Source organism: Chiloscyllium plagiosum, unplaced genomic scaffold (assembly GCF_037043375.1).
Source record: "Chiloscyllium plagiosum isolate Xiang-an unplaced genomic scaffold, Cpla_swu_hap1 HiC_scaffold_14, whole genome shotgun sequence".
NCBI lineage: Eukaryota > Metazoa > Chordata > Chondrichthyes > Orectolobiformes > Hemiscylliidae > Chiloscyllium > Chiloscyllium plagiosum.
This window is the reverse complement of record NW_028270152.1, coordinates 34,417,003-34,431,781: the sequence shown is the minus strand read 5'-3', so window position 1 is coordinate 34,431,781 and position 14,779 is coordinate 34,417,003. Positions and strand designations below refer to the sequence as shown.

Here is a 14,779-nt window from a genome sequence, read left to right as displayed (position 1 = left end):
GGTGTAAGTAATCTTCCATCTGAACTGAGGGTCTCGTATTACTTTGCAATGAATAGCAAAGTATGATCTAATCAACAGGAAACTGAAGGAAATATGAGAAGTCAATTCATTCTATCCTTATTTTCTTTTGACTCTTGATCCACATGGATTTTTTTTCCCTACGTTTTCCCACCTATAATACCTCTGCAGAGTTGTGTTTGCCTTAACCCTTTATGAATGCGGGAATTAAAATTAAGCTGTACATAGTTTAAGTCAATATTTTTTTTCCACCTGTTTAAAGAATAAGTTTTTTTATTGATGATTTTTTTGATGAAATTTGGTTAAAGTGTGTTTGTTCTAGATACAATAATAAGGAGAAACAAATTGACCATCTCAGTAATTAAGACTGTGGAGTTGTGGCATTTGATTACCAACTCAATTCTCCTGTCAGTCATAACAATGTGTCTAGTTCACTGGACCACACTTAACCCAGGGTCACTGCTTCTAAATTAAACATTACTTGTCGTGACGATTTTCTCTTTTCCAAGTTGAAAGAACAAAATTTATTGGAATACAATCAGTAATGAAATTTAAGTGGGAAAATATAAGGCTTTGCCAGGATGCCTTCTCTGCTCAAATATTATTTTGAAGTTTCCAAAGAGAGAATGCCACGTGGCCATAACAACAGTGGAACCTTACTGAGATAGTGCCAATAAGAAAAAGGAGAGAAAATTGTCACGGGAAGGAAGAAAAGCACTATGATTATTGAAGGAAACATACATTAATGGATCTTGAAAAGAATGGCTTTCCTTTTTACAGCCTGAGTGAATGAGCTGTCATGTATCAATTTTTTAAAGTACTAGAATGAAACCTCTATGTTAACAGAAGTGGGCTTAGGGAATTTGAGATTTTCTCAATGCTCTAGGTCAGCAAATGTTTTACTGCAGTACAGAGCCAGCATTGTACTGGTGAAAAATAGAAGGCTAGAGTTAAAGTAGTATTCTAATTGTAATTATAATTGCTCTCAAGATGTGAAAATTAAGAACTGGCAATATTTTGTGTGGTTTGTGTTAACGTTTTTTGAATTCAGTTGGGATAATACTATCAGGTTCACCATTTTGTTTGGGGGAGAGGAGATTTTGGTGATTGCTATTGCCAGTCCTAAAGATTTCTTCGAAGTAAGGTGCATGTCTCATCCTGTGTACATTGTTCTGAAGAAAAGAAAAAGAAAAATTAATTGACGAGTAACAATTGAAGTCAAACCTCAAATTGTTATTGTATTATCAAGAAAAAAGTGACTTGAATGTTAAAGAATAGAACAAAAACAGAGCTTTCAAGTCAAAGCATCTTGCACTCAAACACTTTATGTTCATTCTGATCTGAGATACCAAGAAACGATGCAAAGAAGCTGGTACTTATATTGACAGAATTGTGTTAAATTCAGAAAATGCTAGAAAATTTAGCTTTTTTATTTTTGTCAGGAGACAACTCGTACATAACTATGTGCAGTAGCAACATGGATATACAAGATCTGCAAAACTATTTGAACAATGAGAGCAAATCAAGATGATAAAGGTGTCATTTCATAATATTTGAAATGTCTAGAAATGATACTACACTCTCAGGTGCACCTGACTATCCAGTAAGTAAGTGAGAGTAAAAGGGCAGGTGGTGGTGTAGTGGTAATATCACCGTAATCTATACACACAGGCTAACATTCCATGGCAGATGGTGAAATTTGAATCCACTAAAAATCAAGAATGAGAAAAGCACAGGCTATCTGACCATCTGGTTCACTAAGATCCTTTTAAGGAAGAAATCTTCCATTCTTACCTGGTCTGACCTACATGTGATCCATACCCACACCAAAGTGGTTGCTGCTTAACTACCCATTGGGAAATAAGGATTAAACAATATGTGCTAGCCAGCAATGCCTATATCCCATAAACAGATTTTTAAAAAAGATATCCTAAGAAAAATCAATTATGGAAACACAATGTTACAACGGGGAATCAACATATTTTCTTGATTGTTGACTTTGCATTGGTTAAATGACCTATCTCTTCTATATTTATTGTGTGACATGATGATTCACTTAGAAGGCTGGGTAGCTTAATTGGTTAGAATATGCTGCAGAATCACACCACAGTAGGAGTTCAATTCCTGTACTAACTGAGTGTGTCTCTGGGCCCTAACTCCTTGCCTTGCCCAGAGCAACTCTTGTAGGAGACTGCATGAAGTGAGAGAGGAGAGAAATTTCAACACATTATTTTCAAGTGGACAACTCTATTAGCCCATAAACTGTAATATACAAGATCAAATAAAGTATCATTTCAGCATTTGTGTTATTGAGCTGATACAAGTGAGTTTTATTAATTGTGTATTCTCCTCGATCTAAACATTTATTTCAGATGGATTCCGGGAAAAGAGCTTCAAAAACAAAACGTGATAAGGAAAAGCAATCCTGCAAAAGTTGTAGCGAAACCTTTAATTCCATTACTAAACGCCGCCATCACTGTAAACAATGCAATGCAGTAAGTATTAAGTTGACCAATTGAATGATTTTAGTAGTCATTTGAAATAAAAAGCACACTTTATATTGAATTTAAAAATTTTATTTTGAACACTTTCACTCCACCCATTTCCTCTCGTTTGTTTGTCTACTGTTTCACTAACTAATATAGCATAGTCACTTCCACTTTTCAAAAACAATATTATCTGTCTCCTTTCATTTGTCTCATTTGGGGGAAAAATGTTATTTACTACTTGTTCTCTCTATTTTGCACATGGGAATAACATTGTTTTCTTAATGAGTGGAAAAAGTATGTTGAACATTCATTTGCAAATAATCTGAAACCTAAAGATCATGTTTACAACACAGCTTAACTGAAGTGTTCGTACAGTAATTTGTATTTTCCTCAGAAGTGGAGTTGTTTATCACAAGGCTGATTGGATCTATTGAGTTAATTCTTCTGTAGCATTGTGAATCAAGCCATCTGTTTAAGTTTTAGTATTTTAAATGTATAGATGCTCAAATTGGGGTCATGAAAGAAATTTTAAATTGTTTTCTGTCCATCTGTCGACATCCTCTGTTTATTTATCTTATTACCAATTTGCTCCTACCACTTTATTCCATAGTACAGCAATGAGAAAACAAATGCTAGAAATAGTCAACAGGTATGACATGACTTTGGGAACATTGCAAATATGAAGTTTCATAAGACTGTGTTTTGGGATTGTGTTTAATTTGGGATAAAGTAAATGAGAGAGTCGCATGACTTGTTCTAAAGCCTGTCTAACAACAGGCTTTGGTGATGTGCCTGTTGAATATTAAAGTGAGGTTGGAAAAAAAATGTATAGGTTGTTCATATTTGGAGACAATGCAGCAGCATCTGTGTTTACATGTTTACATTAGTTAGACTAGTCTCCAAAGAACTGAAAAATGTGTTGCTGGAAAAGCGCAGCAGGTCAGGCAGCATCCAAGGAGCAAGAGAAGAAGGGCTTATGTCCGAAACATCGATTCTCCTGCTCCTTGGATGCTGCCTGACCTGCGCTTTTCCAGCAACACATTTTTCAGCTCTGATCTCCAGCATCTGCAGTCCTCACTTTCTCCTAGTCTCCAAAGACCCAGGACAGTGTTTGAGTGTGTCAGGTTGGAAACATTTATTCCTTAAATTATTGAAGAGGGGTCTTGAAGATAGCAAATCAACATTACCCTCCTAGATACAAGACCTATGTGATTCACACTGCCAGGGAGATGACGTTGGAGAGCAGGGAGAGAGGGACGATCAGTGACATGCCTGAAAATAGTCGTTTGATATCCAGTAATGGGATTGTGGTCCAGGCGAAGGTAGAGGAAGTGTCCTAGAGTTGGCAGCCTGCGAGGTAGAAGTCAATTTGTTAATCAGCAATAAAGCTTCCAATAAGAATAGTACTACTAACATACTATTTTGAAAGTTAGACCAAATGGAACTGTGTTGAGTGTGGGGTGCTGGAAAAGCACAGCAGGTCAGGTGGCATCAGAGCAGCAGAAGAATCGACTTTTCAGGCATAAGCCCTTTGTCAGGAATTCCTGATGAAGGGCTTATGCCTGAATCGTCAATTTTCCCGCTCCTTGGATGCTGCCTGACCTGTGCTTTTCCAGCACCCCACACTCAACTCTTTCATCCAGCATCTGCAGTCCTCATTTTCTCCAAGTGGAACTGTATCAACAGCAGCAAGAATTAGTTCTGCATCCAATTGGATAGTTCTCCCTGTATTCCATGTGATCTAACTTTGCTAATCAGTCTCCTATGGGGAACCTTGTCGAACGTCTTACTGAAGTCCATATAGATCACATTCACCACTCTGCCCTCATCGATCCTCTTTGTCACTTTTTCAAAAAACTCAATCAGTTTCGCGAGACATGATTTCCCACGCACAAAGCCATGTTGACCATGCCTAATCAGTCTTTGCCTTTCCAAATATTTGTAAATCCTGTCTCTCCAGATTCCCTCCAACAACTTGCCCACCACTGAAGTCGGGCTCATTCGTCTATAATTCCCTGGCTTGTCCTTACCACCCTTCTTAAATAGTGGCACCACATCAGCCAACCTCCAGTCTTCTGGCACCTCACCTGTGACTCTCGATGATACAAATCTCTCAGCAATTACCTCCCTAGCTTCCCACAGAGTTCAAGGGTACACCTGATCAGGTCCTGGGGATTTATCCACCTTTATGCATTTCAAGACATCCAGCACTTCCTCCTCTGTAATATGGGCACTTTTCAAAATGTCACCATCTATTCCCCACATTCTATTATCTTCCATGTCCTTCTCCACAGTAAACACTGATGCAAAATACTTGTTTAGTATTTCCCCCATCTTCTGCAGCTCCACACAAAGGCTGCCTTGTTGATCATTGAGGGGACACATTTATTTATTCTTTTGTCCTCAATGTATTTGTACAAACCCTTTGGATTCTCCTTAATTCTATTTACCAAAGCTATCTCTGTCCCCGTTTTGCCCTCCTGATTTCCGTCTTAAATATACTCCTAGTGTCTTTATACTCTTCTAAGGATTCACTCGATCTATCCTGTCTATACCTGACATATGCTTCCTTCTTTTTCTTAACCAAACCCTCAATTTCTCTTGTCATCCAGCATTCCCTACACCTACCAGCCTATCCTTTCATCCTAACAGGAATATACTGTCTCTGGATTCTTGTTATTTCATTTCTGAAGGCGTCCCATTTTTCATCTGTCCTTTTACTTGCAAACATCTGCATCCCATCAATTTTTGAATGTTCTTGCCTAATACCATCAAAATTAGGCTTCCTCCAATTTAGAACTTCAACTGTTAGATCTGGTCTATCCTTTCTCCATTAATATTTTAAAACTAATAGAATTACGGCCCCTGGCTCCAAAGTGCTCCCCCACTGACACCTCAGTCACCTGCTCTGCCTTACTTCCCAAGACTAGGTCAAGTTTTGCACCTTCTCTACGAGGTACATCCACATATTGACTCAGAAAATTTTCTTGTACATTTTTAACAAATTCCTCTCCATTTAAACCCTTAACACTATGGCAGTCCCATTCCATGTTTGGAAATTTAAAATCCCCTGCCATAACCACTCTATTATTCTTACAGATATCTGAAATCTCCTTAAAAATTTGTTTCTCAATTTCCAGCTGACTATTAGGGGGTCTATAATATAAGGTGACCACCCCTTCCTTGTTTCTCCGTTCCACCCAAAAAACTTCCTGCTGGGTCCACTACTTTTCATCATTTATATAAATGATTTGGATATGAACATAGGAGGTATAGTTAGTAAGTTTGCAGATGACACCAAAATTGGAGGAATGGTGGGTAGCAAAGAAGGTTACCTCAGATTACAATGAGATCTTGATCAGATGGGCCAATGGGCTGAAGAGTGGCAGATGGAGTTTAATTTAGATAAATGCGAGGTGCTGCACTTTGGGAAAGCAAATCAGAGTAGGACTTGTACATGTAATGGTAAGGTCCGAGGAACTGTTGCTGGCTAAAGAGACCTCGAAGTGCAGATTCATAGCTCCTTGAAAGTAGAGTCACAGGTAGATAGGATAGTGAAGAAGGTGCTTGGTATGTTTTCTTTTATTGGTCAGAGTATTGAGTACAGGAGTTGGGAGGTCATGTTGCGACTAAGGATGTTGGTTAGGCAACTTTTGGAATATTGCATGCCATTCTGGTCTCTTTCCTATCAGAAGGATATTGTGAAACTTGAAAGGGTTCAGAAAAGATTTACAAGGATGTTGCCAGAGTTGGAGGCTTTGAGCTATAGGGAATGACTGAATAGGCTGGGGCTGTTTTCCCTGGAGCATCAAAGGCTGAGGGATGACCTCAGAGGTTTATAAGATCATGAGGGGCATGGATAGGATGTACTTACCCTGGGGTGGGTAAGTACAGAACTAGAGGGCATAGGTTTAGGGTGAGAGGGGAAAGATATAAAAGGGACCTAAGGAGCAATGTTTTCACACAAAGGATGGTGCATATATGGAATGAGCTGCCAGAGGAAGTGATGGAGGCTGGTACAGTTGCACCATTTAAAAGGCATCTAGATGGGTATATGAATAAGAAAAGGTTAAGAGGGATATGGGCCAAGTGCTGGCAAGTGGGATGAGATTAGGTTCGGACATGTGTTTGACATGGACGAGTTGGACCAAAGGGTCTGTTTCCATGTTGTACATCTCGATGACTCTATGACTCTAAGTCTCTAACATTGTAAAACGTTGTAAGGCGCTTAATAGGAATATCACCGGCCAAAAAAGTTTTACTGAGATATTAAGATAGGTAATCAAACTTTGAGTAAAGAGGTGGTTTTTAAGGAGCAACTTAAAAGTAGGAAGTAAAGTATAAGAATTCCACAGTGTCGGCACCAAGCTTGTAAAGGCACGACCACTAGCAATAGAATGAAGGAATTCAAGGATGTGAGGACGCTAGAATTGGGAAGAATGTATATATTTGACAGGAGACTACAGAGGCAGTCAGGGCAAGGCTGTCACACAAGGATGTTAAATTAAGTTTTGCGCAACAAAGTTTATGAATGAACTGAAGTTTACTAAGAATGGTAGTTAGAAGGTTGTGTGCAGATCATTGGAATAATAAGTCTGAATGTAACAAAGATATAGAAAAGTTTTCGAGCAGCAGCTGAACTGAGGGGTAGAAATTAATGATGTATGGAAATAAAAGTATCAATCATTATTGCAGCATTCTCAAACATGAAAAAAACATCAAACCAGCATTAAAGGGAACCATTATTAATTCATAATAAATTTAAGCTAATGTCACTCTTGCAGTTCATCCACCAAAACACTTAGTACTAATTATGTGCCATTCTCTAAAGACTACTGAAAACATCAAGGACTTTGAGTGTTTAAAGCAAGGCGCAGACATTGTGTCTCTTTTTGGTTACTGAATAGGCATTATATCGAGTGCGTATTAGGAGCTTTCATTTTATTCTGTAGATATACTGCCAACAATAACAGACAGAAGAAAAATTTTTGTGACCGTGATAAGGAATGTAATGCAAGTGATTGTAAACAGGTTGCATGTTTGATTAAGGAATGAATCAAAATAATGGAGACAGGAAATTAAACATTTTTATGCCAGTAACTTGTTCTAAGGATACTGTCATTGGTTTTTCAGATTATCTGTGGGAAATGTTCAGAATTCAAGCCATTTGCAGATAATAGTCGACAAAACCGTGTGTGCAAGGAATGCTTTGGATTGCCAGCTCCAGCAGTCCTTTCAAATCCAGTCCCTGAGAATGTAACAGAACAGAAGAAAAAAGGAATCATAGAGGTGAGTGAACATGAACACAGAAATTACTGTTCAATTTGTAGTGATGAGTTTTGGGAGATTGGGAAAAAAAATAAGCATGAGAAAGTGATTTAACTGTCATAAATCCTGCAGAGTATTTTTGAGATAGTCCTGAAATTTGGACTTGTCCAAAAACAGGTCCCATGTTCCCTTGTGTTTCCCTGCGTGCTGTTGTGGATGACCTAGCTAAATAGATTGTACAACAGGACTCCTCAGTAATTTCTACATTTTAGATATTGGCAAAATATGTTAGCTCAAGTGACATATTTGTTGAGTACTTTGTCTTTCTGATAATAAATGGCATCCATTTTTTTGTTTGACCATAAGAATGTAGACGTCCCTGGCTCTGCCAACATTTATTGCCTAGAGGGCAGTTAAGAGTCAACCCCACATTGCTGTGGCATTGAAGTCATATGTAGTGCTAGACCAGGTAAGGGCACTAGATTCCCTTCAGGGCATTAGTGAACCAGATTGGTTTTTTACAACAATCAATATATGGATGTCATTAGTCAAGCTCTTATTTTAGATTTTATATTGAATTTAAATCCCACCATTTGCACTACTCCACTGCCTCTGCCAGTCCAATCCAGGACACCTGTGAAATACAATGATAATGTTTTGGATTGTACAGGCTAAAACAGGTCAAGGTCCGGACCAGAGGTGGACAAACACATGGATTACTATTTGCTTGTGTGTCTCTTCCTCCAACAAGGTCTTGAATCATTCTGAAAGACCAAGATAGCCATTATAGGTCAATTAGAATGAATTATATAAAGACCCATCCCTGCACCAAATGGGATTTCCAACTAACAATGCAGGTTGCCGTCTAGGCCAATAGGTGTGCTTGGGGTAGGGGACAGGCTAGATCAAGTAAGGGACCAATACAAAACTCCCACCTCACCAGACCGCCAGGCTTATAAAGGCTGCGGTCACTTTGAGGGGGTTCACCTCCAGGATTGTGGCTGAACAAATGTGGAAAAGAAATGAGAAATTAATATCATTTTAGCCAGTTCTTATTCCTCACTGTCTGTATCTTCACATCAGCAATTCTTATCTTGGCCAGCGAGGCCGTTAGCCTGAATGCTGATGGTTCTCCCATTGACCTTTCAGCATGGGAACCTGCTTGTGAGCACTGTGATTGAACAGCAAGCCTGCCTCCTTACCTTTAATTGGCTGGACCATTGAACATTGGACAAGCCTAAAGAGTTGAAAATGTGTTGCTGGAAAAGCGCAGCAGGTCAGGCAGCATCCAAGGAACAGGAGAATCGACGTTTCGGGCATAAGCCCTGATTCCTGAAGAAGGGCTTATGCCCGAAACGTCGATTCTCCTGTTCCTTGGATGCTGCCTGACCTGCTGCGCTTTTCCAGCAACACATTTTCAGCTCCGATCTCCAGCATCTGCAGCCCTCACTTTCTCTCAAGCCTAAAGAGTGCATTGTGAGGTCGGAATGCAGAAATAGCCCTCTGTTCGGTCCATGAACCCAATAAACTGTTTAGTCCCACATCTGTGTAGGAGGTGAAATTCCTTATTAATTTACAAATTAATAATTCAAGATTGATTTATAACTAGTTCATTGAAATATATTGAGTAGTTCCACAGGATTGAGCTGTGTGCTGGCAAGAACAGTGCACTTATGTACTATCAAGCTTGAATTATTTTCTTCCCATTTTCTGACATTAATTGTTTCCCTTGTTAACAAAATAAATTACTGTATGATATAAAAAACAAAGAGTAATAAGGTAGCTGGGAATGAATCCAGAATTTATCACAGAATGTCACAGGAATTAAAAAAAATTCATTTGAACAAATTTGAAATGTAAGTGATTTTATTGTATTTGGTTGGTTAATTCCATTATTCAGTCAGAACACAACATCTACCAAATTAGTGCTTGTCATCAAAAATACATTGAAAGAGTAACTTTGAGAGAGTGATTCATTATATATTATGTCTAGTTGAATAGAAAATATCAGATCATAGAACAAAAAATCAGAACAAAGCTTTCAAGAAGTAAGATTATAAAAACAATAAACATATTTACACAGGTTTACAACACGTGTGTCAATGGTGTACTTGTGGGACCTGATATTTTACTGGATGATCTTGCTAAGGGACAACATATCAAGGAGAAATAGAAGGAAGCTAAAAACAATACAGAACACATATATGATAAAAAGCCATTATAGGTTAAATGTATAAAGTAGCTATGATTTTCTCCATTTGCAGTTGTACAAGTCAAAGAAAACTTGCATATGTACTTTGAAGTCAGACACTGAAAGCATGATGAGAAATTATGCTATATTACACTTAGGAAAAAAAACTATATTCTCTTTACTTTTTTTTTAAGTGGACGCTTGCCGGTCTGAAGTTGCTGTTATTGACCACACAGTGTAGTGTCAGAAACCTCCAGTGTAGAAAAAGTAACCATCTTCCGGAATGTCACATTTTTGTATTATACAGATGTTCTAGTCAAACTGCACAAAGAAGCAGTGCATGTTCCAGTCAGGTTTGTTTAGAATGAAATACATTGAAACTTATCATGCTGGAGATGGCACTAATGCCCCCTGCAGATACTGCCACAACACATCGTATTAACCAAATGCATCAAAGCCACCTCATGAACTAAGTGGCACATCCAGGAAGCCTTGTCTCGTCAGGATAGAAAACAGCAAAGCAGTTCCAGACTTTTCTAAAAGCCTACCACTAGTCTCAATCTCTATTGAAACCCAGATTTATAAGAAGAATCCTGCATTTCATCTAAAAAATGAAATAATTCCTAGACTACAAAAGTTAAATTAGTGTGTCTTTAATTGTCTCACCACTGAGCTCCTATGAAAAAGAATTCTGCCAGACCAGCCCACTGCAAGAACTGACTGAAAGTTGGCTGGTGGAGGGTTGTTTTTCAGACTGGAGGCCTGTGACCAGTGGAGTGCCACAAGGATCGGTGATGGGTCCTCTACTTTTTGTCATTTGGATGCGAGCATAAGAGGTACAGTTAGTAAGTTTGCAGGTGACACCAAAATTGGAGGTGCAGTGGACAGCGAAGAGGGTTACCTCAGATTACAGCAGGATCTGGACCAGATAGGCCAATGGGCTGAGAAGTGTCAGATGGAGTTTAATTCAGATAAATGCGAGGTGCTGCATTTTGGAAAAGCAAATCTTAGCAGGACTTATACACTTAATGGTAAGGTCCTGGGCAGTGTTGCTAAACAAAGAGACCTTGGAGTGCAGGTTCATATCTCCTTGAAAGTGGAGTCAGAGGTAGATAGGATAGTGAAGAAGGCGTTTGGTATGCTTTCCTTTATTGGTCAGAGAACTGAGCACAGGAGTTGGGAGGTCATGTTGCGGCTGTACAGGACATTGGTTAGGCCACTGTTGGAAAATTGCATGCAGTTCTGGTCTCCTTCCTATCAGAAAGATGTTGTGAAACTTGAAAGGATTCAGAAAAGATTTACAAGGATGTTGCCAGGGTTGGAGGATTTGAGCTATGGGGAGAGGCTGAACAGGCTGGGGCTGTTTTCCCTGGAGCATCAGAGGCTGAGGGGTAACCTTATAGAGGTTTACAAAATTGAGGGACATGGATAGGGTAAATAGGCAAAGTCTTTTCCCTGGGGTTGAGGAGTCCAGAACTAGAGGGCATAGGTTTAGGGTGAGAGGGGAAAGATATAAAAGAGACCTAAGAGGCAACTTTTTCAAACAGAGGGTGGTACGTGTATGGAATGAACTGCCAGAGGATGTGGTGGAGGCTGGTACAATTGTAACATTTAAGAGGCATTTGGATGGGTATATGAATATGAAGGGTTTGGAGGGATATGGGCCGGGTGCTGGCAAGTGGGATTAGATTGGGTTAGGATATCTGGTCAGCATGGCCGGGTTGGACCGAAGGGTCTGTTTCCATTCTGTACATCTCTATGACTCTATGACTCACTGACACTAATTCATATGAAATTAATACAAATATATTTAATTTGTAATTGTAACATGTTTTCATTTCCTTTTTGTTTCTTTCTTTGGTTGTGTGCATTTGTTACAATAACTACCCCCAGTTTTCAAATACATTAATGCACTCTTCTTTGTTTTAACCCTAAGGAATTGCGGTGTCATTTTTAAATTGGGCTTCACAATCGCAAGGTTTGGAGCGAAACATAACCACCCATTTCAAAATGAAAATAACCGTGAAAGAACAGTAAATCACCTCTGTTACAACAGAAGAGAAGGAGCAGGAAATTATTCAACTTGCCTCTCTCTCATCCATGATATTATACGCAAATCTTTTTAAAATTAGCTTTTGTTGTTTGAGAAAATTGTAGGTTTGTGAGCAAATAATTATTTTATAAAATCTAATTTTGTACTAGTGTCATAGAGATGTACAGAAACAAACCCTTCATCCCAACTTGTCAGACATCCTAAATTAATCTGGTCCTATTTGCCAACATTTGACCCATATGTCTCTAAAACCTTCCTATTCATATACCCATCCAGATGCCTTTTAAATGTTGTAATTGTATCAGCCTCCACCACTTTGGCAGTTCATTCTATACCTGCACCACCTTCTGAGTGAAAAAGTTCCCTCTTTAGTGCCTTTTAAATCTTTCCCCTCTCGCCCTAAACCTATGTCCTCTAGTTCTGGAAGCCCCACCCCAGGGAAAAGACCTTGACTATTTATCTTATCCATGTCCCTCATGATTTTATAAACCTCTGCAAGGTCACCTGTCAGCCTCTGACACTCCACGGAAAACAGTCTCAGCCCCGTGGCTATTTTAAATGTAACTGTCTAGAATTAGCAATGTTTGAAAGCCTGAATAGGCACATCTGAAGGATGATCAGAATGAACTAGTTATGGTGTTAGATAGAAGACAAAAGCAAATAGTGCTGTCATTGAAGCTAGTTAGAAAGAGAGAGCCAACGTTTATATAATAGTTTTCATGACCTCAGGATGTCCCAAAGCACTTTACAGCCCATTAAGTACTTTTTGAAGTGCAATCACTTTTGTAATGTAGGAATATAATTAATTATGTTGCTTCGAAGTGGATTCTCCTGATTAGAATTTCAAATAGAATATAAAAAGCAGAGTTTCTATTTTTCATAAAAAATGGCTATTTAACCTCATTTAGCCCACAGCTCCACAGTGGATGGAAATGAAAGTTCTTGCGCAAATGCTGTTGTATTATTTATGTTCGTCTGTTTAGCCCTTTACTGTTTGTAGATGGTCCTTTCCTGGATTTGGTACTTGGCTGCTTCAGACAATATCCATGAGTAACAGTAAATATGTTTTTCAAGATGGGCTCTTATGAGCTGAACCGTCATCGAGAATGGCTTAAATCAGGCGTAGAAAAGGGAGCTTCATTTGAAATGATTGCAATTTATACATTTAGGCTGTAATGGCTTTTCTTTATGCTTATAGTCCATTATGTTTTTGGCTTCCTTCTATTTCTCCTCTCCATGCTCTCCCTCAGTAATATTGTCCATAAAATATCAGGTTCCACATTGACACTGATGACACTACGCTCCACCTCACTATCTCAACTATGGTTTGGAGTTTAAATAGATAACTAATTACACCTTTACTGCAAATTATATAGCACTTACATGAAAGGTTGGTGCAGTATCACCATCGAAAGGATAATCAGGACTATTTTTTTTTCATTGGCATGCGGATTTGATGTTTGTTCTTATTTCTGAAACAGAGACCAAGCTCACTGACGAGTGACAACAGTCTTTTCTGCAGCAACTTGAGTTTTATGGAAAAAGGAAAATCCTGGCAAAAAGCATGGGTAGCTATTCCCAAAAGTGATCCATTGGTACTGTATTTGCACATAGGTAGTCAGGTAAGAATAAGTGTCGCCGGCTCACTCAATCCAGCTTTGTATAAATTTCATCAGATTAAATGTGAAGTAGGTCAAAGGATTTAGTTATTTTTAAAGGAAGAGAGTCTGCACTTAACTGCAGCAAATTTGGAGCTATCACATGAAAGCTGCATGTGCTACTGCCTATTATTACTGCTCCCACTCTTCAAGTTCTCTTCTGGTTTTCAGTTCTGTGTGAAACAAGCGGGTATACCCAAAGGTATTCAAATTGTTTTCTGGCTTATTTTGGAATTGAACTTTGTGAACTTTAGTGAATACAAATTTTGTGAAATTGCTTAGTCACAGAGCATAGAGCAACAGTGTAAATCTGGTTTAAAGGACAGTTTTCCTTCAAATTCTGTACATCCTGTAGTTGAGAAAGACAAACAAATTGTGAATATCAATATGCATAAGCTGTTAACTGGGAGATATCATAAACTCACCTGCCGACAACTGACTTTTCCTCCTTGTGGTAATGGGCCAATCCTCACAGAAACTAGAGAAGGAGAGGTGACATTCACCATATTTATGATGCAGTATGCTATGGCTCTGACATGCTGCTGTACTGTGCACAAAACATATAGTAAAATTCATCAGGATGTTTCACAAGAATACAATATGACGGGAACAACCCACATCTATACTGCACGAGAGGACAGTGCTAATTGGTCAGTGAGTGGACTCTGATAGAAGCATCAACATAGAAATTGTACCCAAATATGCTGATTGACCGTTAACAGCCAGGCTTTGTTAGAGTCAACTTGCCTTGTTTAAAAGTTAATTGGTCAGGGCATTGTCCTGAGAGATGAGCTGGCAAATTGTTGTCACTTAGTTTGTTCAGTTGAAACAGGTACATTACTCATTTGTAGAATAAGCAAAATGGCTTTTTTAGCTTGATGGCAGCAACCTTTCCATGGTGAGCACCTCAACATGCTACAGTGCTCCATTGAATCACATATCTTCAGACTAGGAACTTTACAATCTTCTAGATTAACACCTTTAAATTGTGAACCAACTTCCATTCCTTTTCTTTCCCTTTTAGCTTTACTAGTTACATTTTCTGTCACCATGCCTTCTACTGGGACTGTCTGATGTTTCCCAGTCTGGCAGTTAGACACAC

General features: G+C 38.8%; 1 protein-coding gene across 4 annotated transcripts in view; it reads left to right on the top strand.

Moving 5' to 3' along the window:
* Positions 1 to 14,779, top strand: part of LOC122558995 (FYVE, RhoGEF and PH domain-containing protein 3-like) — a 218,663-nt gene that overhangs the window by 195,349 nt on the left and 8,535 nt on the right. For 3 of the 4 annotated variants that reach the window (XM_043708039.2, XM_043708043.2, XM_043708042.2), the window contains exons 16-18: positions 2,391 to 2,513; positions 7,641 to 7,796; positions 13,501 to 13,641. In XM_043708039.2, coding sequence (XP_043563974.2) covers positions 2,391 to 2,513; positions 7,641 to 7,796; positions 13,501 to 13,641 — 420 coding nt within the window. The remainder of the gene's footprint in view (positions 1 to 2,390; positions 2,514 to 7,640; positions 7,797 to 13,500; positions 13,642 to 14,779) is intronic. The other variant, XM_043708044.2, reaches the window with a different exon arrangement.